Below are 22,504 nucleotides of genomic sequence, written 5' to 3' on the forward strand. Positions count from 1 at the left end.
CTCTGCGATTGACACGTCATCCTGCGCGACGCGGAAGTAAGTGATTTTGGCACTCCGGAATGAACCATTGTTTACTCCGGACATTAAGTGGATTGATGTAAATTTTAAAACCTCGTCGGAGAATTTTGGATGGCGGTAGAAGCGTTAATCTCTCACACAGTTCTCTGGGAAGCGTGAAAACACAAAGAAAGGTAAATAAACATAAACAGCATCGTCGCGGATGCTAGCATGGTGCTATCTAAGCTAATAGTAGGAACTGACTACTTATAGAAATGTCAGACTAGCGAGCGTATTATTATTATTATTATTATTATTATTATTATTATTATTATTATTATTGTTGTTGTTGTTGTTGTTGTTTCGCTTTGATAATTGAGTCAGAGTTTTTACGGAATATTTGGGGTTTCCAAGGTCCAACAAAAACAGTGGAGCTGTATTATGGAACAGTAAATATTCAGAGATGAGCAGATGGATTCAAACAAACAAACATATTCATATAGATATTCAGTCCATGAGGTCTACGTCATATAATTGTATAGATACCTTAGAAACACTGTCTGGTTCAGGGCAGATTCATATTTCACACGGGTTAATTCCTAATGGACTAAAACCTGATTACACAGCCCTACAGAAGGGGTACAGTAACGGTGTAAGTCTCCGAGGAAGTCGTCACATGACTGTGTTTCCACAAAACCCTGTCACATGACCTTCCCAAAGTGACTACACGTGCATTTTCACATTCAGTTTTAATACGTTATGCTGTATCTCTGTGTGTGTGTGTGTGTGTGTGTGTGTGTGTGTGTGTGTGTGTGTGTGTGTGTGAGAGAGATGTTTTACCTGATGTGTAAAACCGTTTGAACAGCATTGTGTGCAGCTGTCCACTCACTGGGAGAACTGTGACTGAGTACGAGGATGCAGACGGGCATTCAGGAGACTCCGCCCACCGCAGGGGAGCGAACAGAGCCGAGCCGGATGCCCAGTAAAGACACGTCGTCCCTGGACAGCACATCTGACCTGGGAGGCCCTCGAGCTGTGACCTTTGACCTCTTCGATATGGTGGTCTCTTATAAGCGGATGACCATCTTTCTGGAACCGGTTACTGATGTGGCGGACGTGCTGCGATACGTACTCGGGTGGGTTAATAATGAGTTATTTTGGATAGAGAACTGAGTCATGGATGACTTATGCTAAAGTTTTCAGTCTGTGTGTCTGTGTGTGTGTAGGTGGAGAATGCCTTTGTGTTCTCTCTTCTGCTGCATCCTACTGAACATCCTCTTCATCACATTGAGTGAAGGTGAGAGACAAAAAGACACCATTAATTAAGTAGCCACAGCATCTTCTTGTGACTGACACACTGAGGCCACGCCTTCTTCCTTGTGACTGACACACGGAGGCCACGCCTTCTTCCTTGTGACTGACACACGGAGGCCACGCCTTCTTCCTTGTGACTGACACACGGAGGCCACGCCTTCTTCCTTGTGACTGACACACCGAGGCCACGCCTTCTTCCTTGTGACTGACACACTGAGGCCACGCCTTCTTCCTTGTGACTGACACACCGAGGCCACGCCTTCTTCCTTGTGACTGACGCACCGAGGCCACGCCTTCTTCCTTGTGACTGACGCACCGAGGCCACGCCTTCTTCCTTGTGACTGACACACCGAGGCCACGCCTTCTTCCTTGTGACTGACACACCGAGGCCATGCCTTCTTCCTTGTGACTGACGCACCGAGGCCACGCCTTCTTCCTTGTGACTGACACACCGAGGCCACGCCTTCACCAGGATTGACAGATACATAACATGTACACTGTTAGGGTGTATAAATATTGCTACTTGTCTTGTTCTTCTCTTCCTAGTGGCCTGGTTCTCTCTCGGCCTGTTGGTGGTCTCTGTCCCTGCTGTGCTGGGTTACCTTGGTGACCGTTGCCAGGGTGATACCAGCGATACGGTCTTGGAGAAAAAGAGACACTACGCCGTGCAGCGCAGAGAATTGCAGACCGTCCACATGAGCCGCCAGGAAGCCATGATGGAGGTGAAGGGCCTGTGAGTAGCCATCTTATTGAGGTTAAAGCTGTCAGGGAGCAGCCACCTTAGTGAGGTTAAAGCTGTCAGGGAGCAGCCACCTTAGTGAGGTTAAAGCTGTCAGGGAGCAGCCATCTTAGTGAGGTTAAAGCTGTCAGGGAGCAGCCATCTTAGTGAGGTTAAAGCTGTCAGGGAGCAGCCATCTTAGTGAGGTCAGGAACTTCAGCCAGGTCCAGTTCTTATTTACTATCAGAGCCCTAAGTGAGAAGCCATCTTTCTGAAGGCAGTGCCAAGAATGAGCAGCCATCTTGCTGAGGTCAAAGCCACTGTGAAGCAGTCATGCTGGCGAGGTGAAAGTGTAATGAGCATTTTTAAGATTAAGATTAGAAGTGTTCGATAAACCATTTCAGTGCACTCAGAGTTGTGAGTGAGCAGCCATGATGGTGTTAATCAGAAAGATGCAGAATGTGTGTGTGTGTGTGTGTGTGTGTGTGTGTGTGTGTGTGTGTGTGTGTGTTGCAGATTAAAGCAGCTAGATGAGTTCCTGACTCAGGCATGTGTGTACGCAGAATCTGTGTATAAGATAGTGTACTGGGAGAGTCACGCAGTCTCTTCAGTGTGAGTAACACACACACACACACACACACACACACACACACACACTGCTACACACTGCTACACACTTACTGGATGACTTATTTACATGAGTCCAGTAAAAGAGCACCGGTTCTGTTCCTCTAAAACCTCTGCAGGTTTTATGGCTTCCTCCTGATGACGGTGTGTTTGCTGTACACTGCTCCTGTGGGCTGGAGTCTGTCTCTCATCAACAGCACCATCTTCATCTGGAACAAAGACTTCTGCAGGGGTCAGTCAGTGTATACACACACACACACATCTTTACAGTGAGTGTAATATCTTATCATGCTGGTTTATGCTGATATTGTGTGTGTGTGTGTGTGTGTAGTTGTTTTGCAGCTAAAGGACTTGTTCCTCTCGTCTCCGGTCAAGCCTGCAGAAGGAGAGACAGAAAAGAGCGACCCAGAACCGAGTCACCTGTCAGACCAAACCCCTACTCCCACCAGTCTAGAGGTCAGAGACAGGGAGAGACTGAGAGAGATGGACTAAGAGAGGGAGAGAGAGGGTCATGTGGAGAGAGGGAGGGAGCGACTGAGAGAGACAGAGAGAGAGGTATACTGGGAGAGAGACAGACAGACAGAGAGAGAGGTAGAATGAGAGACAGACACAGAGAAAGAGACAGAATGAGAGAGAGGTAGACTGAGAGACAGACACACAGAAAGAGCGGTAGACTGAGAGACAGACAGAGAGAGAGAGAAATGTAGACTGAGAGACAGACAGAGAGATGAGAGATGCTGCATTGTTCAGTGTTATTGTTGCTAAACATCTTAAACCAATATCTGTGTTAATGTTAAGAAAAGAGGTATTGCATCAGAAAATATTGGAGCCAATCAGGTTCCAGTATGCAAATACAAGCCAGGAAACACTGGTTTACCAAGGAAAGGGGGCGGGGCTTGTATGTACCAGGATAAAATAGGGCCTATGTACCCTTCGTGGGGGTTTAATGACTTTATTTGATGACTCCATCTCCCTCAGTATTTCACACTTATTATTATTGTTAATAAAAAATCATTTTATTCAGACTTTTTTTTCGAATGGAAACATACATACAGAGTAAAAAAGAGAGTGCCAGCAGTCTGTTATTGTGTGTGTGTGTGTGTGTGTGTGTGTGTGTGTGTGTGTGTGTGTGTGTGCACGTGTGCGCGCGCAGGATCTGTCACCAGGAAGTGTGGAGGAGGCCGAGGAGGCGGAGCCTGATGATGAGTTTAGAGACGCCATAGAGGTAGAGTGACCCTGCTCTCGCTCGCTCGCTCTCTCTCTCTCTCTCGCTCTACACTACATCTGTGTCACATCTAATCCGCCCTGTCTGACTTGTTCTGCTGTCTGTGCTGCGTAAGGAGAATCAGCTGGCTCTGCAGGTGAGTGACTCCCTCTAGAGGAACGGAGGAGGAATTACAGTGTGTGAATGTACCTGTTTATGGATGATCAGTGTAATGAGGAACTAGGATAGGGTAGCCATGGTGTGTGTGTGTGTGTGTGTGTGTGTGTGTGTAAGTGTGTGTTGGAGTAGCTCACCTCTTTACTTTGCCCTTAAAGGAATCCCAGCTGGCTTTTGTGGTAAGTAGCAGCTCTGATTTAAGCTGCACTTCCTGTGTGGAAAGGAAGTCCTGGAGAGTTGCATGATTGCACATTGAGTGTCTGTGTGTGTGTGTGTGTGTGTGTTCGTTGCATGTGAATATCGTCATGCATACGAGCATGTATCCACTGAATGGAACAGGTACCTTTAATGAAAAATGCTTGCGTGTATGTGTGTGAGATTTTTCAAAAAAATTCGTGTTTATACCGAACTTTTACTGTTAAAGTGGGCGGAGCATATCCCTGTGTAATCGCCCCCTTTTTCGGCTGTAGGTGTGGCCTCAAGTCTATGGGCTGACCAAAGCCCTGTGGAGACGCGTAATTCATAAGGTGCCCCGCCCACTCCATCGCTCTGGGTGTTCTAACCACGCCTCTCTGAAATCTTTCCTCTCTTTATTGGCTCGTACTCACAGTGATGTCACTATAGCACTCCTACCTGATTGGTTCCTACCTGTGTGGTGTAATTACCAGAACTTCGATGGGTTGTGTTGAGAAAACGATGAGTTTTAACTACGGCATTACAATTCAGTTCTGATCTAACGTCTCCCTCTCTCTCTCTCTCACACACACACACACACACACACACACATTTAACTCCTCTCCTGATCTCTTAGTCAGAGAGAGAAACCTGCACACTGTGTGTCTGAGGTGTGAGTCAGGGTGTGATATGACGCACTCGTCCACCTCCGCTGCTTCTTAATCAGTCACTCGTTCAGTTCAATCAGCTTCACTCCATCCTTCATCCTCTCTAAAGGCAGTGTGCAGGTTTCTCCCTGCTGTAGACTAACTGATGGATTCCTAACCCGACCCGGTTACTGTTTGGAGAACTGCACTGGATGTGGGTGTGGTAATGACTCTGCATCATGGCCGGTGAAAGCGTGTGAGCGTCCCTGGGTGAGGTAAAGTCCTCCAGAATATAAGACACACTTGCTACATTACATACACGCTTCTCATCCTTGCGTTGGTGTAATTATTCTGTGCTAATTTATTAGTGTGTTGAAAGCAGTTTTGCTCTTCCAGCATTAATGGATCAAGCTAAACTACATGACACACCAGTAGGGGGCGCTGGAGTGCTGGTTTAGAAACAGTACTACAACCTTTATAGATTATAATATAGTTCTGCTGCTGAGTTAAGTACCGCAGTGCCATAGGAGTCATTTCTTCTTCTGAGCAGAATGAAGTTAGAGGAGGTGTGTCTTATACTCCGGAGTGTCTTATAATACAGAATATATGGTAATGTGTGTGTGTGTGTGTCTCTCTCTCTCTCTCTCTCTCTCTCTCTCTCTCTCTATTGGCTGTAGGACGATGATGACGTGGTGGTGGGCGGAGCTGATTATGACTCGGTGTCTGATAACGGTTTGTTGAGCAGGAATGAGCCGATACGCAGCCGAGTGTCCAAACTCACTGAGAAGCTTCGCAAGCGCGTGCCCACTAACGCCACAGGTCAGAGACTCCTTCACACCTTCATGCACTCGCTCACACGTTCACGCATTCATTCACTCACTCACTCATTCAGTCATTCTCTCACTCACTCATTCACTCACTGATTCACTCACTCATTCATTCCCTCACTCACTCAATCACTCATTCACCCCCTCCTTCACTCACTGATTCACTCACTCGCTCAATGACTCATTCACCCCCCTCCTTCACTCACTGATTCACTCACTCATTCATTCACTCATTCTCTCACTCACTCATTCACTCACTGATTCACTCACTCATTCATTCCCTCACTCACTCACTCAATCACTCATTCACCCCCTCCTTCACTCACTGATTCACTCACTCATTCATTCCCTCACTCACTCGCTCACTCATTCACCCCCCTCCTTCATTCACTGATTCACTCACTCATTCATTCCCTCATTCTCTCACTCACTCATTCACTCACTGATTCACTCACTCATTCATTCCCTCACTCACTCACTCACTCAATCACTCATTCACCCCCTCCTTCATTCACTGATTCACTCACTCATTCATTCCCTCATTCACTCAGTCACTCATTCACTCACTGATTCACTCACTCATTCATTCCCTCACTCATTCATCCACTCATTAATCATTCATTCTCTCACTCACTCATTTACTAACCCACTTTCACTCATTTACTTATTCATCTATTCACTCACCGACCCATTCATTTAGCCACTCGGATATTCACCCATTTACTCTCTCACTCATTCAGTCATTCATTCATTCACTCACTCTTTCACATAACTCGTTTACTTATTCACTCTATCACGTACTCTTTCATTCACTCACTCACTCCGTCATGCCTTTACTCTCTCCTTCCTTTACTCCCTCTCTCCTTGACTCCCTTCTTCCCATACCCCCACCCAAAGTGGAAATACATCTAATCACTCACTCAGTCCTTGTTAAACATATCACTCTGTATTATTTTCTCTCTCTGTCTCTCTCTCTCTGTAGGGAACTGTTCCAGCTGTTCTGCAGCATTCTCCGTGTTAAAGAAGAGGGTACGTCTTCATCACTAAGGCCCCGCTGTAATGGTAATGTTGATGATGTGGCACTGATGACGGTGTGTTTGTTGGATGTGTTACAGCGGTCCTGCTCGAACTGTGGTATGAGCTTGTGTTCTCGCTGCTGTTCCTACAAAGTGTTCAAGTCCAGTATGGGAGCTACAGGTCAGACCACCATCACGTACATCACTACAGCATCACTACCTCCTACTGCATTCGCTCTAATCTACTTCATCATGGCCGCTATCACATATCAAAGTGCTGACATTTCTTCTTCAGGAGTTAAGACAATCAGTAGATATCTCACTCTCTTTCTCTTTTTTTCTCTCTCTCTTTTTCTCTCTCCAGCTCCAGAGGCTCAGAGAGAGACGGTGTTCGTGTGCGTCCAGTGCAACTCCTATCTAAATGCGAAGTAGCATCCCATAATAACCCATTCCAGCAGAAAGCTCCAAAGCATCCGGGATCTGTGGGCGGAGCTCTGCTTTCTCCTCCCTTCCTTGTGCTTCTCGTAAAGCTTCAGTTAGTGCTAGAGCTGTGACGGAAATGAACCGGCCGACCCACAGTCAGACTCCAGCTCCTGCTGTGTTCAGCAGACTCTAACGCGTATCATATCAGATATTTGGTGATGGACCTCATTCTCATCCTGCACTGCACATCTAATTCAGTCGATATTAAAAAAAAAAAAAAAAAAACCACATCAGCTGGTTGGCAGCTCCCATAGCAACGTGTTCTAGAATCATCACCTGCTCTTTTGATATCGATTCCAGTAACCTGCTTTATACCTGTTCAAGTCCTCCTGTGACGTCACCTTCTGGAATCTGTCAGGTTCTGAAATGATCAGATGAGACCATGTTCTGTAACTCGTGGCATACTGCGAAGTCTTGTTTGAGAATCCATCAGGTTCTAAAATGATCTCCGCTCCATTGAGAATCTCTTCCGGAACCCGTGGTCTCCTCTGATGCCACGTTTCAGAATCTCTCAGGCTCTAAAATGATCAGATGCCTCTCTGAGACCCTGTTTCCGGAGCCTGGGGCTTCAGGGGATGTCATGTGGCTGCCACTATGACCTGACTTATTGGAATACTCCAGTGCTGATGTTAAAGACATGGCCTGAAGTTCTGCCAGTTTGAGAGCCAAATCGTTACACCATCACTCGTCAGAGTTTCCTAATAACATTAATAATAATAATAATAATAATAATAATAATTCTGACTTTGAGGACATACTGTATTTGACCACGTCAGATCCTTTCTTTTCGGCAAACGTTAATGCGTAAAAAATGAACGCTACGACCAAGTACAAGTTCTGGTTTTAGATATTTATTCTGATTTGTTTCTTCACCTTCCAGGGTTAAAATATCAAGGTTAGGAAACACTACAAGTCATTTGGAATTATGAACTTAGCATACTGCTAATCGGTAGCATCGGCGTTCTGGGCATGTCAGGCTTTTCTGTTTGAGACCGTCAGTACTGTTCACTGTTCTTTTATTAATGACACCCGAGTTAATAGCTTGTTGTTGTTGTTGTTATGGCGATAAAATGACCCCGTCCCACATCTCCTCGGGTTCTCGCTTCGCTGTGGCCGCACTCTGGATTTCGGAGAGGATCGATTCTTAGATGGGGGATTGTGGGGGGGGGAGTGAGAACGGTTCCATCAACCAACAGCGACCTGTTGGGAAAATGTGTTGAATTGTGACCCGATAGTTTTGATAGAACCGGGTCAGGATGTGCGAGTGTATTCGTTATTTATTTCATTACGTAAATCAAGAATATCTCTGACAGAGGACCTTTTTTTTTTTCTCCCTCCGCTGGTTTGAAATGAAGTTATCATTTAAGAATGAATTATAATTAAATCCAGGCATTTCTCCTGCATTATTATTATTATTATTATTATTATTATTATTATTATTATTATTATTTACATCAACAGCTGTATTGTACATCAGTGTTACTGTTAGATGTTACATCACCACATACACTGATTCCATGCTGTATTTTCTTTTATTTACCGTACTGGTCACATGACTGGCTGCTGATGGGCTTCTGAGCCAATCAGGATTCCGGGTGACGGTGGCGACTCGTCAGAGAGCCTTCTAACAGTTAACCGGTTTCTCAGCGTGGTACCGTTTTCTGATCTGGTTTCTGTTTCTCCTTCTCATCATTCATATCACTATTTTATTTCGATGTACGGACGTGGGTTTTGAGAGGGGTTACAGCGGTCCTGTTTTCTCTTTTATCATCGTTTGTTTTTATCGTTTCATTTTTTTAAAGGTGAATGTAAGATGTTGTCTGTTTTAACTGTATGATCTCTGTACTGTAACGCAACTGTATTAAAGCTAACTCTATCACAGCTCGAGCAGCGTGGAGCTCGACTCGGTAGCGTTAGCTGTCTTGCCGTTTCCCCCAGTTCAATAAACGCAATTAGAGAAATAACTCTGTTCTCGCCAAACGTTTCATATCTTACACAGTTCCTCACGCTGCGTCTTGTATGTCCAGCTCTAGAGAAGAGCCAAATCCTAGTTTTACCATTTAACCCACTGATTAAAGGTGCCATGTGTCAGATTTAAAACCCTTTCTAGACTTGTAATAATTATTGTATCCTCAAACGGAAGGTGGAGGAGCACAAGGTCTCGAACATCCACCAGCTCTGTGATGTGGTCATGGAGGAGTGGAAGAGGACTCCAGTGGAACCTGTGAAGCTCTGGTGAACTCCATGCCCAAGAGGGTTAAGGCAGTGCTGGAAAATAATGGTGTCCAAACAAAATATCGACACTTTGGGCCCAATCTGGACATTTTCACTTAGGGGTGTACTCACTTTTGTTGCCAGCGGTTTAGACATTAATGTCTGTGTGTTGAGTTATTTTGAGGGGACGGCGAATTTACACTGTTACACAAGCTGTACACTCGCTACTTTACATTGTAGCAAAGTGTCATTTCTTCAGTGCTGTCACATTAAAAGATATCAAGTATTTACAAAAATGTGAGGGGTGCACTCACTTTTGTGAGATACTGTAGATATATAAATAAATAATGTAAGAAGGTGTAGCGTAAGCGAGGAATGCGTCTTTCCAGAATGTCTAAATACGGGAACATAAACTGTACGCTTGGATGCTGTACTTCCCTTCGCCTCCATCTTGTCCTGAGCCATCGATCCGCACTCTCTCATACAGACATGTGGACATATCCAGCAAGGAGCAAGGCAATGTCTGCTCATAATCCTGTGAGAGAGCGCAGAGGATTGTGGGATACATCACTGAAGATCTTTCTGAAGTGGGCTAGATGGGGAAGGTGCCTCAGCTTTGATCGGATTGTGACTCATCCTGATGCCTAAGACACGCCCTCCATTCTCTCTCTCTCTCTCTCTCTCTCTCTCTCTCTCACTCAGTCCATCCATCCATTCATCCTCTGGCCGCAATCTGTCGCCCGCGTGACCTGTTAAACCAGATTTAGCGATTGGTTGCATGGCAACATGGCGACGGAGGTAAGGATCTGTTCTTTTCCTCTCAGGTTTCATCTCATGTCATGGCGTTTTCTTCAGAGTAAAGCTGTGCCTACAGTGTCGGCACATCGGGTAACATTACACTGGATTGGATTGGATTGGATTGGATTAGGAGAGGCTTTGGTGCGCTTTCATCATTCCGTGGCGCAAAATAATCGCAGGGTGACTGGAAATGTTCCCACCAGAGCCTTCAAACCTCCAGCCGCGTTCTTCAAAGCAGTCCGATTCCGTGTTAAATGCTAGTAGAGGGAAGGGAAAGGGAAAGGGAAAGGGAAAGGGAAAGGGGGGGGGTAACATCACGAGGGGTTATAACCTAGATTTGTTTCTTAAAGTGGCAAGAAAGATAGACACGAGTCATAGGCATGTATACTAATATACTGCATAGTGTGTCAAATCAAAACACCAAAGTTTAGCTGTTGCGGTGGTAGCCTCAAGGGTGATCTCTTTCACACCCTGAGTTAATTCACCATGGAAACGTCATTGTGGTGTACCTTTAAACAGACAAAAACGATACCTAAAGGAACACTGTTGATTTTCTGTTGTTGTTGTGGAGTAGATAACGCTTTAAAGAAACAACACATCCATCACTTAGAGGTAGTAAAGATGTTCCCTTGAGGGTGGAACCTTCACTCATCCCAACACTCTGAGAAATAACTGTACTTTTGTTCGTCGCTGTGGTACCGTCTGGGGTTTATTTATTTTTGATCTTATTTATTTCTTATTATTTTTTTACTTTGAACGTTCCGGAAACGTCGATATAGTGTAGACCCGGGCGATCATCATCATGTCACGTCAATTCCGGATGTTTTCTACGATACACGGTATCGTGTGTCTGTAGGACAGTAGTACAGGACTCCTACCGAGCAAAATAAAGTGGACGGAAGTGCAGTTAAAGATCGAACCCTGAAAGGGATTCCTCCGACGACGCTGTTAATGACGGACGTTTCTGTGTAAACAGTGAATTCCTCTCTGAAGATAACAGAACAGTGGCGGAAAACGTGACCAGACCTGCGCCCGGAGTATAAAACACTTATTTAAAAAAACAACAAAGTAAAGCATTTATAAATAAAAATATAAATATATATCATGACACGTAGGACATTTCAGAAAAGTGTATCGTGACGTGATTTATCATGATAACAATAACATACTGTCCTCTCGCCCAGCTCTAATATAGTGTACAGACCATTTAACGAATGTATATGTTTCTTTAAGCAGAAAGAAAGTTTGTTTATAGTCACAAGCCATGTCTCAGACATCACACTATTGTACTAAATACTATAAAACACACACACACGCATACAGACCACCCAAATGTAGCTTCTACACACTGACAGAAATAAATAATACTTATCTGTGCTTTTCTTTTGTCTCTGGGGTGCACACAGGGTACAGGTTTTGTAACTTTTCCAGGTAACCTGAGCATAGTATATGTGTGTGTGTATATATGTATGTGTATATATATATATACCTTTCCAATTTAAGGTATATAAATGGACAATAAGTAGATTTAAAGGAACGCTTTAAAGCTAAATTGCTTTGTACCTTTGATGGTATCACCCCAGTGAATACAGGTTTCTCTGAGAGGACACAAATGTAATTATATACTGTGTATACACTGCAAATCTTATAACTGAGGTTTAAAGGGGCCATCTGATGCTTTGTATGAAATGTTTTCCTTTTCCTTTAGGGTAGTATCTGTGTGTGCATGTGTAAGATCTGCAGAGTTACAAAGCTCACGGTCTCCCACAAAGGGATTTACTCTATCTAACAGAGAACACTGCTCCAGACCCGCCTAAAACCCCTCCATCCAGGTCCGGATGTTACGTTACGTTATGTTATGTTACGTCCACGTCACAGTTTGTGATATCGGAATAATGCCGCCATCATTTTGACGTGTTTAATTCATTGCGTTTTTTTTTTTTTTTAAAAACTGTATTTTATGTCGTCGCTTCAGGACGTCAAGTTGTTACGGTGAAGAGGGCAGACGAAACCGTTATAACGTCGTATCTGAAAGGTAAAAGGTAACCGCAGTGAAACGTTCCGTCTCAAGTCGCGCCCTCGAAGTCGGTCCGGATCGATGAGCTCGAGCGTCCGCGGTTTCGGAACCTGACTCGGGCTCGAACTGATGAGACGGTAAAACCGCCGCCGTTATTACGTGTGTTTATAATCGCTTTAGAAGCCTCGGAAGCTGCAGCTCGCGATCGCGGTAAGGGGCGTTACGTTTCCGACACACGCTTGAGGTTTTCTGCCAATCACAACGCGGTGGGTCAGCCGGCCAATCAGAGCACTCTGGGCTTTTCGGAAGGAGGGGCTTCGGAGAATCCGGAACTCAATCGGAGCGTTTCAGACCGACTCGGAATAGAAGTACTGCGATGATGTTAAAGCATGTTATCCGATTCTCTTACACCTGATAAACAACATAATGAACTTTTAAAAGCCTCATATGACCCCTTTAAAACCAGCACACAAATTCACCACGGTGTTGAGCGATGTCTCCGGAGGCCTTGACGTGGGGGTAACTGTTTAAATTTCGCATTTATAATAAGTATACTGTAACATTATCTCAGTATCGTACGCATGCGTGTGAAGTAAGTCTCTAAAAAACTATTTGGTTGCTTGCACCGATTTCACAGTCCAGTAGGACGTGTTGTTTTGTTATGGGAAATGAATCCGTGCCAGGGCGGGAATCGTTTCAATTGAATTCGTTTAAACATGCAGTAATTTTATAATGATTTCATTTAATCATTTCAATTGAACTAAAGGGTTTAGTTCACTAAACTAAACATGTTTCGTGTTTTTATGCGCAGTAACAGTACACACACCGGCAGCGTCTGCCTCTTAAAACATTCTGCTGTCGTTGTGATTGTTGTCATGATCCGCTTCTCAAATCGAAACTCTGACCGCACAATTAAGTTAGTTTTAGAAATTCAAACTCGAACTATAATAGGACACCCGGTTACTGTTAGCGCTGAATAATGCTCTGGAATAATACACAAGTATGCTGTTTGAGTCCCAGTGCTAGCGTGTTGAGCAGAGGTAGCATGTTCAGAAGAGGTAGCGTGTTCAGTAGAGGTAGCGTGTTCAGCAGAGGTAGCGTGTTCAGCAGAGGCAGCGTGTTCAGCAGAGGTAGCGTGTTCAGTAGAGGTAGCGTGTTCAGCAGAGGTAGCGTGTTCAGCAGAGGCAGCGTGTTCAGCAGAGGTAGCGTGTTCAGAAGAGGTAGCGTGTTCAGAAGAGGTAGCGTGTTCAGCAGAGGTAGCGTGTTCAGCAGAGGTAGCGTGTTCAGAAGAGGCAGCGTGTTCAGCAGAGGTAGCGTGTTCAGAAGAGGTAGCGTGTTCAGAAGAGGTAGCGTGTTCAGCAGAGGTAGCGTGTTTAGCAGAGGTAGCGTGTTTAGCAGAGGTAGCGTGTTCAGCAGAGGTAGCGTGTTCAGAAGAGGTAGCGTGTTCAGCAGAGGCAGCGTGTTCAGCAGAGGTAGCGTGTTCAGCAGAGGTAGCGTGTTGAGCAGAGGTAGCGTGTTCAGCAGAGGTAGCGTGTTCAGAAGAGGTAGCGTGTTGAGCAGAGGTAGCGTGTTCAGAAGAGGTAGCGTGTTCAGAAGAGGTAGCGTGTTGAGCAGAGGTAGCGTGTTCAGCAGAGGTAGCGTGTTGAGCAGAGGTAGCGTGTTGAGCAGAGGTAGCGTGTTCAGAAGAGGTAGCGTGTTCAGAAGAGGTAGCGTGTTCAGAAGAGGTAGCGTGTTCAGAAGAGGCAGCGTGTTCAGAAGAGGTAGCGTGTTGAGCAGAGGTAGCGTGTTCAGAAGAGGTAGCGTGTTCAGCAGAGGTAGCGTGTTCAGCAGAGGTAGCGTGTTCAGAAGAGGTAGCGTGTTCAGAAGAGGTAGCGTGTTCAGAAGAGGTAGCGTGTTCAGCAGAGGCAGCGTGTTCAGCAGACGCAGCGTGTTCAGAAGAGGTAGCGTGTTCAGAAGAGGTAGCGTGTTCAGTAGAGGTAGCGTGTTCAGAAGAGGCAGCGTGTTCAGCAGACACAGCGTGTTCAGAAGAGGTAGCGTGTTCAGAAGAGGTAGCGTGTTTAGCAGAGGTAGCGTGTTCAGCAGAGGTAGCGTGTTCAGCAGAGGTAGCGTGTTCAGCAGAGGTAGCGTGTTCAGAAGAGGTAGCGTGTTCAGAAGAGGCAGCGTGTTCAGAAGAGGCAGCGTGTTCAGAAGAGGTAGCGTGTTGAGCAGAGGCAGCGTGTTCAGAAGAGGTAGCGTGTTCAGCAGAGGTAGCGTGTTCAGAAGAGGTAGCGTGTTCAGCAGAGGCAGCGTGTTCAGAAGAGGTAGCGTGTTCAGAAGAGGTAGCGTGTTCAGCAGAGGCAGCGTGTTCAGCAGAGGCAGCGTGTTCAGCAGAGGTAGCGTGTTCAGCAGAGGCAGCGTGTTCAGCAGAGGCAGCGTGTTCAGAAGAGGCAGCGTGTTCAGCAGAGGCAGCGTGTTCAGAAGAGGCAGCGTGTTGAGCAGAGGCAGCGTGTTCAGCAGAGGCAGCGTGTTCAGCAGAGGCAGCGTGTTCAGAAGAGGTAGCGTGTTCAGAAGAGGCAGCGTGTTCAGAAGAGGCAGCGTGTTCAGAAGAGGTAGCGTGTTGAGCAGAGGTAGCGTGTTCAGAAGAGGTAGCGTGTTCAGAAGAGGTAGCGTGTTGAGCAGAGGTAGCGTGTTGAGCAGAGGTAGCGTGTTCAGCAGAGGTAGCGTGTTCAGAAGAGGTAGCGTGTTCAGAAGAGGTAGCGTGTTGAGCAGAGGCAGCGTGTTCAGAAGAGGTAGCGTGTTCAGAAGAGGTAGCGTGTTCAGAAGAGGTAGCGTGTTCAGAAGAGGTAGCGTGTTCAGCAGAGGTAGCGTGTTCAGAAGAGGTAGCGTGTTCAGCAGAGGTAGCGTGTTCAGAAGAGGTAGCGTGTTCAGAAGAGGTAGCGTGTTCAGAAGAGGTAGCGTGTTCAGCAGAGGCAGCGTGTTCAGCAGACGCAGCGTGTTCAGAAGAGGTAGCGTGTTCAGAAGAGGTAGCGTGTTCAGTAGAGGTAGCGTGTTCAGAAGAGGCAGCGTGTTCAGCAGACACAGCGTGTTCAGAAGAGGTAGCGTGTTCAGAAGAGGTAGCGTGTTTAGCAGAGGTAGCGTGTTCAGCAGAGGTAGCGTGTTCAGCAGAGGTAGCGTGTTCAGCAGAGGTAGCGTGTTCAGAAGAGGTAGCGTGTTCAGAAGAGGCAGCGTGTTCAGAAGAGGCAGCGTGTTCAGAAGAGGTAGCGTGTTGAGCAGAGGCAGCGTGTTCAGAAGAGGTAGCGTGTTCAGCAGAGGTAGCGTGTTCAGAAGAGGTAGCGTGTTCAGCAGAGGCAGCGTGTTCAGAAGAGGTAGCGTGTTCAGAAGAGGTAGCGTGTTCAGCAGAGGCAGCGTGTTCAGCAGAGGCAGCGTGTTCAGCAGAGGTAGCGTGTTCAGCAGAGGCAGCGTGTTCAGCAGAGGCAGCGTGTTCAGAAGAGGCAGCGTGTTCAGCAGAGGCAGCGTGTTCAGAAGAGGCAGCGTGTTGAGCAGAGGCAGCGTGTTCAGCAGAGGCAGCGTGTTCAGCAGAGGCAGCGTGTTCAGAAGAGGTAGCGTGTTCAGAAGAGGCAGCGTGTTCAGAAGAGGCAGCGTGTTCAGAAGAGGTAGCGTGTTGAGCAGAGGTAGCGTGTTCAGAAGAGGTAGCGTGTTCAGAAGAGGTAGCGTGTTGAGCAGAGGTAGCGTGTTGAGCAGAGGTAGCGTGTTCAGCAGAGGTAGCGTGTTCAGAAGAGGTAGCGTGTTCAGAAGAGGTAGCGTGTTGAGCAGAGGCAGCGTGTTCAGAAGAGGTAGCGTGTTCAGAAGAGGTAGCGTGTTCAGAAGAGGTAGCGTGTTCAGAAGAGGTAGCGTGTTCAGCAGAGGTAGCGTGTTCAGAAGAGGTAGCGTGTTCAGCAGAGGTAGCGTGTTCAGAAGAGGTAGCGTGTTGAGCAGAGGCAGCGTGTTCAGAAGAGGTAGCGTGTTTACCAGAGGTAGCGTGTTTACCAGAGGTAGCGTGTTTACCAGAGGTAGCGTGTTCAGAAGAGGTAGCGTGTTCAGAAGAGGTAGCGTGTTCAGAAGAGGTAGCGTGTTCAGCAGAGGTAGCGTGTTCAGCAGAGGCAGCGTGTTCAGCAGAGGCAGCGTGTTCAGAAGAGGTAGCGTGTTCAGAAGAGGTAGCGTGTTCAGCAGAGGCAGCGTGTTCAGAAGAGGCAGCGTGTTCAGCAGAGGCAGCGTGTTCAGCAGAGGCAGCGTGTTCAGCAGAGGTAGCGTGTTCAGCAGAGGCAGCGTGTTCAGAAGAGGCAGCGTGTTCAGCAGAGGTAGCGTGTTCAGAAGAGGTAGCGTGTTCAGCAGAGGCAGCGTGTTCAGCAGAGGTAGCGTGTTCAGCAGAGGTAGCGTGTTCAGCAGAGGTAGCGTGTTCAGAAGAGGTAGCGTGTTCAGAAGAGGTAGCGTGTTCAGCAGAGGTAGCGTGTTCAGAAGAGGCAGCGTGTTCAGAAGAGGCAGCGTGTTTAGAAGAGGTAGCGTGTTGAGCAGAGGTAGCGTGTTCAGAAGAGGTAGCGTGTTTAGAAGAGGTAGCGTGTTGAGCAGAGGTAGCGTGTTCAGAAGAGGCAGCGTGTTCAGAAGAGGTAGCTGGACAGAGAAAGTTATCAGTTTGTTTGTTTTTGCTGAACTACAATACTGCAGTGTGTCAGGATAGAACTGAAGCGTGGCTTGTCTGAATGTGACTCCCAGTACCATTACATCAGTACACAACTCCACCTTCCATATTTATAATACGAACGTCTAAAATGAATGAATAAAACAAAAGAGGAGAAACTATCATCTATCTATCTATCTACCTATCATCTATCTGTCTATCTATCTATCATCTATCTATCTATCTACCTATCATCTATCTGTCTATCTACCTATCTGTCTCTCTATCTATCCTCTATCTATCTATCTATGTGTGTGTGTGTGTATATATATATATATATATAATCTATCATCTAGGTGGGCGGTTAGTTAGTTAGTTAGTTAGGTGTGTGGTTAGTTAGTTATGTAGTTAGTTAGGTGGGTGGTTGGTTGGTTAGTTAGTTAGGTGTGTGGTTAGTTAGGTGGGTAGTTAGTTAGGTGTGTGGTTAGTTAGGTGGGTAGTTAGTTAGGTGTGTGGTTAGTTAGTTAGTTAGGTGTGTGGTTAGTTAGTTAGTTAGGTGTGTGGTTAGTTAGTTATGTAGTTAGTTAGGTGGGTGGTTGGTTGGTTAGTTAGTTAGGTGTGTGGTTAGTTAGGTGGGTAGTTAGTTAGGTGTGTGGTTAGTTAGTTAGTTAGGTGTGTGGTTAGTTAGTTAGTTAGGTGTGTGGTTAGTTAGGTAGGTAGTTAGTTAGGTGTGTGGTTAGTTAGGTGGGTAGTTAGTTAGGTGTGTGGTTAGTTAGGTGGGTAGTTAGTTAGGTGTGTGGTTAGTTAGGAAGTTAGTTGGACGGAGTGTGGGTTTATTTTGTTTTGGGCTTTTTATTCGGACTGGACTGTTGGAAAGGAAAAACAGTTTTGTTTATTTATTTTTTTAAATAGAAATGCTGCGCGTGCGCGCTATGGCGGTGTCCTGTCCGCGCGAGCCAAATCAAATCAAATCGAAACGTTGAGATGTGTACCGCGTGCCCTCCCGCGCGGAGGGGGGGCTGACGTAGCAGCCGAGCTGGTACATCAAAGAGGATAAAGCGGCAATCAAAGCCACGCGCCGCTAACCTCAGCACATAAACACTCTGTATTTCGGTGGAGTTTTTCTTTTCATTGATTGATTGATTTTTTTTTTCTTTGCTTGTTTTGTTTTTCTCCAAGTAAATCCCGTTAAAACAGGGGGGAAATCTCCGGGAATGCTTTCAGCACCGCGGACAGCCACCGGGAGAACCACACTGCCCTACTGCCACCAGTCTGTAAGCGCGCGCGCAATGCTTTCGGCTTCTCGTTGGGGTTTTTTTTAAGTGCTTTCACTTCATAACTAGTGTAACCAAACTACGATCTCTTACGACTCGGGTTTATCCGTTCGGATGAATAACTTGTTTGAGCTTTAAGAGATCACAGCAGACGTCATGTGGTGTAACCTTGAGCAGGACGGTCTCGCGCCGGTGCCTCGGTTTTTTATCCTCCAGATCTCTGATGAATGATAAACAAAATCTACATGTTTAATTACCAATAAATGCACAAAATATGCACAGCGGAATGGAATTGAATTAGGCAATAACATCATGATGACATACAGGTTGTGTGATTGCTTTCCTACCGTGTGTGTGTGTGTGTGTGTGTGTGTGTGTGTGTGTGTGTGTTGATAGTGGAATATTGACAAATTTCTTTGTAGTTAAATATTGGTATAGATCAGCCTAACAGAACGAACATGATTGGTAATTGAGATCTCATTGGTGAACCTGTGATGTTCCTGATTAAATATTAACCAGCTTTCACTTATTTACACCAAAACAATTGTCCTTCTTGGATCCTTGAAGCTCATGGTTAGATATTGGTCTGTACTTACCAGTTTTGATCAGATTCATTGGAGTATTAATTGGAGACAAAGCTGAACCCATAGTGTTCGTGGTTAAATACTGGCTCGCATTCAGACCAAAATGTATTTCCTGTTCAAGACCTTGATAGTGGACCTCTTATGTTCATGAGTGCTCATGATTTGACCGAAATGGTGGACCTCTGAAGTTCATGTCTAAACATTGGCTTTAACTGATTTAGTCTAAAACGATTATAGTGTTTTAGATATCGGTCTGTATTCGGCAGTTTGGACCAGATCGCTTGGAGTTTAAACCCCACTGGTAGATTTTCGATTTTTAGTCAAACGATTTGAGCGAAACGTGATGGACCCCTGATGTTCTGTGATTTAACATTCGTCTGGAATTCGCCAATTTAGACCAGAATAACTGATGAATAACAACTCGTTTGTCCAACACAAGCACATGTGTGAACATGATGTGCATCGAATGCAATATTTTGCACCGTATTACGGCCCGATTGGTAAACCAGTAATGTTCGTGACATTGCATGGAGCAAAATGACAGCTGTTTAGGAGCTGCAAGCACGATAACAGGTTCTGAATGATGTATCGTGCTGTGTGTGTGTGTGTGTGTGTGGTGTGCTGGTATTAAATGACTCCTCAGAGCAGTATCACCTCAGGCAGTATCGATCGGTTGTGGTTTTGGACAGGAATTGGCCGACGACAGCAGCTCCGCATGCATTATTAATGAAGCGTTTAGTATCAACAGGCCAGAGCCTTTAGCCGGCTCAGTTGAAGCGACCGAGAGACAGAGAGTGGAACATTCACATCCATCACACGTGACAGCTTTCATACTTGACCGCCACGGCATGCGGAGATCCGAGCAGCTGTGAAGCATTAAATCACCGGTGGGACTGCACCAGTGCGGGCGGAATGGCGTCCTTCATATTAATCACATTTCTCTCTACTGTTGCTCCGTCTCTTTCTGCTCAGTGTCCGGACTTAAAGAGTCTCAGGATGGTTCTAGGTATGGACTGATAATCAGTTATACAATATATCAGCTTCAATCCCACTGATGTTGTCTAGTACATACCATGTGACTCAATGTATCGTATATAATTACACGTGTGCAGTTACTATCGTGATTGGTTCCAGATCTCCTGAAGGAGCAGTTCGGTAAAAAGACGAGACATGTTTGGTGTCTGACAGGTTTTTTTTTTTAGGTTTTGCACGTGAGCTGCGAGTCTAATCATCTTCCTACATTAATGTCATGGACTTCTCTGCTTTGAAAAAAATTTGCACACCCCTGCCAGTTTTTTTTCCCGCCTGTTCTGTGATTAGTCCTTGATTAGTTTGTGTGTTTGTTATTATTTATTGGCTCCACTGTTTCTTTTCAAAGTCTTATCATGCATCTATGTAACTTGAAACCAGAGCCTTGGGTTCTTATTTCCACGTTTGTTCCATTTTTTTATCCTAGATTTTAGGGTTGTTTTTGTTTTTTTTTTTAGGGTTTTTTATCCTAGTTTAACGGCGTCTTGGATTGTCCTATGTCACAATTCGGATGGTTGAGCCAGAAGCAGATGCAGACGCAGATGAGGACATTTATTTAAAGAAACGTACTAAGAAACAAATACACTAGGACAACCTTGAAACACCCTGTGGCGAGAAACAAACATTGAGACATGAACAACGGGAGTCTAAGACAACGAAAGACAAACTAATGGTGCAGACAAGGACTATTTATACCCATGAGTGCTCATTAACCAAAACGTGAATCAGGTGCAGGTGGTCATGTGACAACTAGTGCAGTGCAGTGGCTGATGGGAAGTGGAGTCCAGAGTTTCCCGATACGTGACATCCTAAATAAAATAAATAGTTAACACACAACGGGCCTGTCCTGTCTTCACTCACTGCACACTACAATGCGGATAAATTGTCACACGATATCACTCTGTAATCCATCCATCCATCGGGGCGGGGTGCTGATCCATCACAGGATAATTTGGAAATTCCAATCTGCCTACCATGTACTGGGGGAGGAAACCGGAGGAAACCCCCATAGCAGGGGGAGAACATGCATACACAGGGCAGCGGCGGGAATCGAACCCCTGACCCTGGCGGTGTGAGGTGAACGCGCTAAACCACTAAACCACCGTGCGCGTTTATTTATTTATAAATAAATAAATAAACATTCCAGAGTGAAAATTTCACTTCAACATTTCTGCTGCTTCTGGAGGCGGAGCCTAAAGGCTGAAACGATACCAACCTTGCTTTGAGGTAAAAATAAACAAATAAATAAATAATCCTGGTTGTCCAAGATGGCCGCCACCATAACATCAAGCACTGGACTGCACAGTGACGTTTTGATGGTGTTTTTAGATTACACTGCGTCCCGCTGTGTCCTCAAAGACATCGCTGAAGGGGGAGGATTTGGCCGAGACGGATACTCGTAGCTCGTATATAGTGATGATATCGTGAAAGCTGATGTGGCCGTGAGACTGCGGCAGTCAGAGGTCGATCAGAGGTCACTGACGCGTGCATGAGGAATCCCAGCTTGCTTATAGGGCTGTAAGGGTCCGATGGGGCATGTTGCAGCGGAGATGAGCTTTAAACACCACACTCTATATGTTCACCTTGAAGTAAACACGTGACGGCGTGAGAAAGTTCATTCGGGACTGATGTCATCGTCGAGACAGTGAAAGTGGTGTTTAAACTGGGCTGTTAATCGGTGTGATGTGTGTGTGTGTGTATAAATATATATAAAAGGTCTCTACCCGCTGTGCTACCTTCAGTAAGAAGCTGATTAGATGGAGCCGTGCTGGTGACCGAGATAAAAACAGTCCTGTCTGAAAGGCAGCACGAGGACAGCTGTCTGTCTTATTTTGTTCACACGTGAGTCAGTGTCACATACACGTCCTTCTCAGAGAGAAGCCAAATCCCATAAACGATCCTTTTCCAGAAGCTGCAACTCCACTGCATCCACAGTTCGTCTGTAACGTGGTCAGAAATGAGGACAGATGTGACAGAGGATAATCCTTAATCATAACGAGGCTTGCGGGGGAGGGGGCACGGTGGCTTAGTGGGCAGAACGTTCGCCTCGCACCTCCTGCCCTGGGGGTTCAGATACCGCCTTCACCTTGTGTGCGTACCAAGCCTCGTCATCTCCCTGTGCTTCAGGGGTTTCCCCTGGGTCCGCCGGTTTCCTCCCCCAGGCCAAAGACAAGCGCTGTAGGATGACTGGCATCTTTAAATTGTCTGTAGTACACGTGAATGCGTGTGTGATTGTTCCCTGTGATGGATTCGCGCCCCGTCCATGGTGTCCCCCGCCCTGTGCCCCGAATCCCCTGGGATAGGCTCTGCGATGGATGGATAATAAGGCACGGAACGAGATAACACAGAATACAGGCTTACCGATACAAACACACACAAAACGAGAAACGGGTGACGAGGGAAACAAACCAGTGACAAGATGAAGGTGGAGAAAGTACAGTTGTCAGGAATAAACCCTGTGCTGAGTAGACACACATGACAAGGTGTGTGTGTGTGTGTGTGTGTGTGTGTGTGTGTGTTAAACTTTAATTTGCGCTGTGTATCCTATATAGCATTGGAAAACATGAAACTGTGAAACTAGCTTAACAAAACATATGAACGCAATTCAGTAATCTGTTTATTTGCCTGTTTGATGTGTGTGTGTGTGTGTGTGTGTGTGTGTGTGTGTGTGTGTGTGTGTGTGTGAAGTTCCATAATCTACAGGAGCTGAGGCACAGCGCATCTCTGGCTAATAAAGTATTTATCCAGAGAGATTACTCTGAGGGAACTGT

At 45.9% G+C, this 22,504-nt stretch overlaps 2 protein-coding genes across 11 annotated transcripts in view; both read left to right on the forward strand.

The window, feature by feature from the left end:
- zfyve27 (zinc finger, FYVE domain containing 27) lies at positions 1–9,148 on the forward strand. Of its 9 annotated transcripts, none has more exons than XM_053676255.1 (14): positions 4–191; positions 825–1,133; positions 1,224–1,294; positions 1,858–2,044; positions 2,546–2,641; positions 2,776–2,888; positions 2,988–3,112; positions 3,810–3,881; positions 3,997–4,017; positions 4,508–4,564; positions 5,536–5,677; positions 6,668–6,714; positions 6,801–6,882; positions 7,066–9,148. In XM_053676255.1, the coding sequence occupies exons 2-14, from the start codon at positions 913–915 to the stop codon at positions 7,131–7,133; spliced, it is 1,302 nt and encodes a 433-aa protein (XP_053532230.1). In that variant the 5' UTR covers positions 4–191; positions 825–912; the 3' UTR covers positions 7,134–9,148. The 9 variants fall into 9 exon arrangements, 8 of the variants coding, with proteins under 8 accessions (XP_053532234.1, XP_053532230.1, XP_053532229.1 ...); XM_053676254.1 differs by having other exon boundaries at positions 829–1,133; XM_017457084.2 differs by having other exon boundaries at positions 863–1,133.
- A 706-nt stretch (positions 9,149–9,854) lies between these two features.
- Positions 9,855–22,504, forward strand: part of golga7ba (golgin A7 family, member Ba) — a 16,837-nt gene continuing 4,187 nt past the window's right edge. Inside the window, exons 1-2 of one of the 2 annotated variants that reach the window (XM_047151283.2) lie at positions 9,855–10,196; positions 22,422–22,504. The exon at positions 22,422–22,504 is cut by the window's right edge and continues 43 nt beyond it. In XM_047151283.2, the coding sequence (XP_047007239.1) occupies positions 10,185–10,196; positions 22,422–22,504 (95 nt within the window). In that variant the 5' untranslated portion in view covers positions 9,855–10,184. Of the gene's footprint in view, positions 10,197–17,890; positions 18,121–22,421 lie in introns of those variants that run through there. The other variant, XM_017457114.3, reaches the window with a different exon arrangement.

This window comes from Ictalurus punctatus, chromosome 26 (genome assembly GCF_001660625.3).
Source record: "Ictalurus punctatus breed USDA103 chromosome 26, Coco_2.0, whole genome shotgun sequence".
NCBI classification, from domain to species: domain Eukaryota; kingdom Metazoa; phylum Chordata; class Actinopteri; order Siluriformes; family Ictaluridae; genus Ictalurus; species Ictalurus punctatus.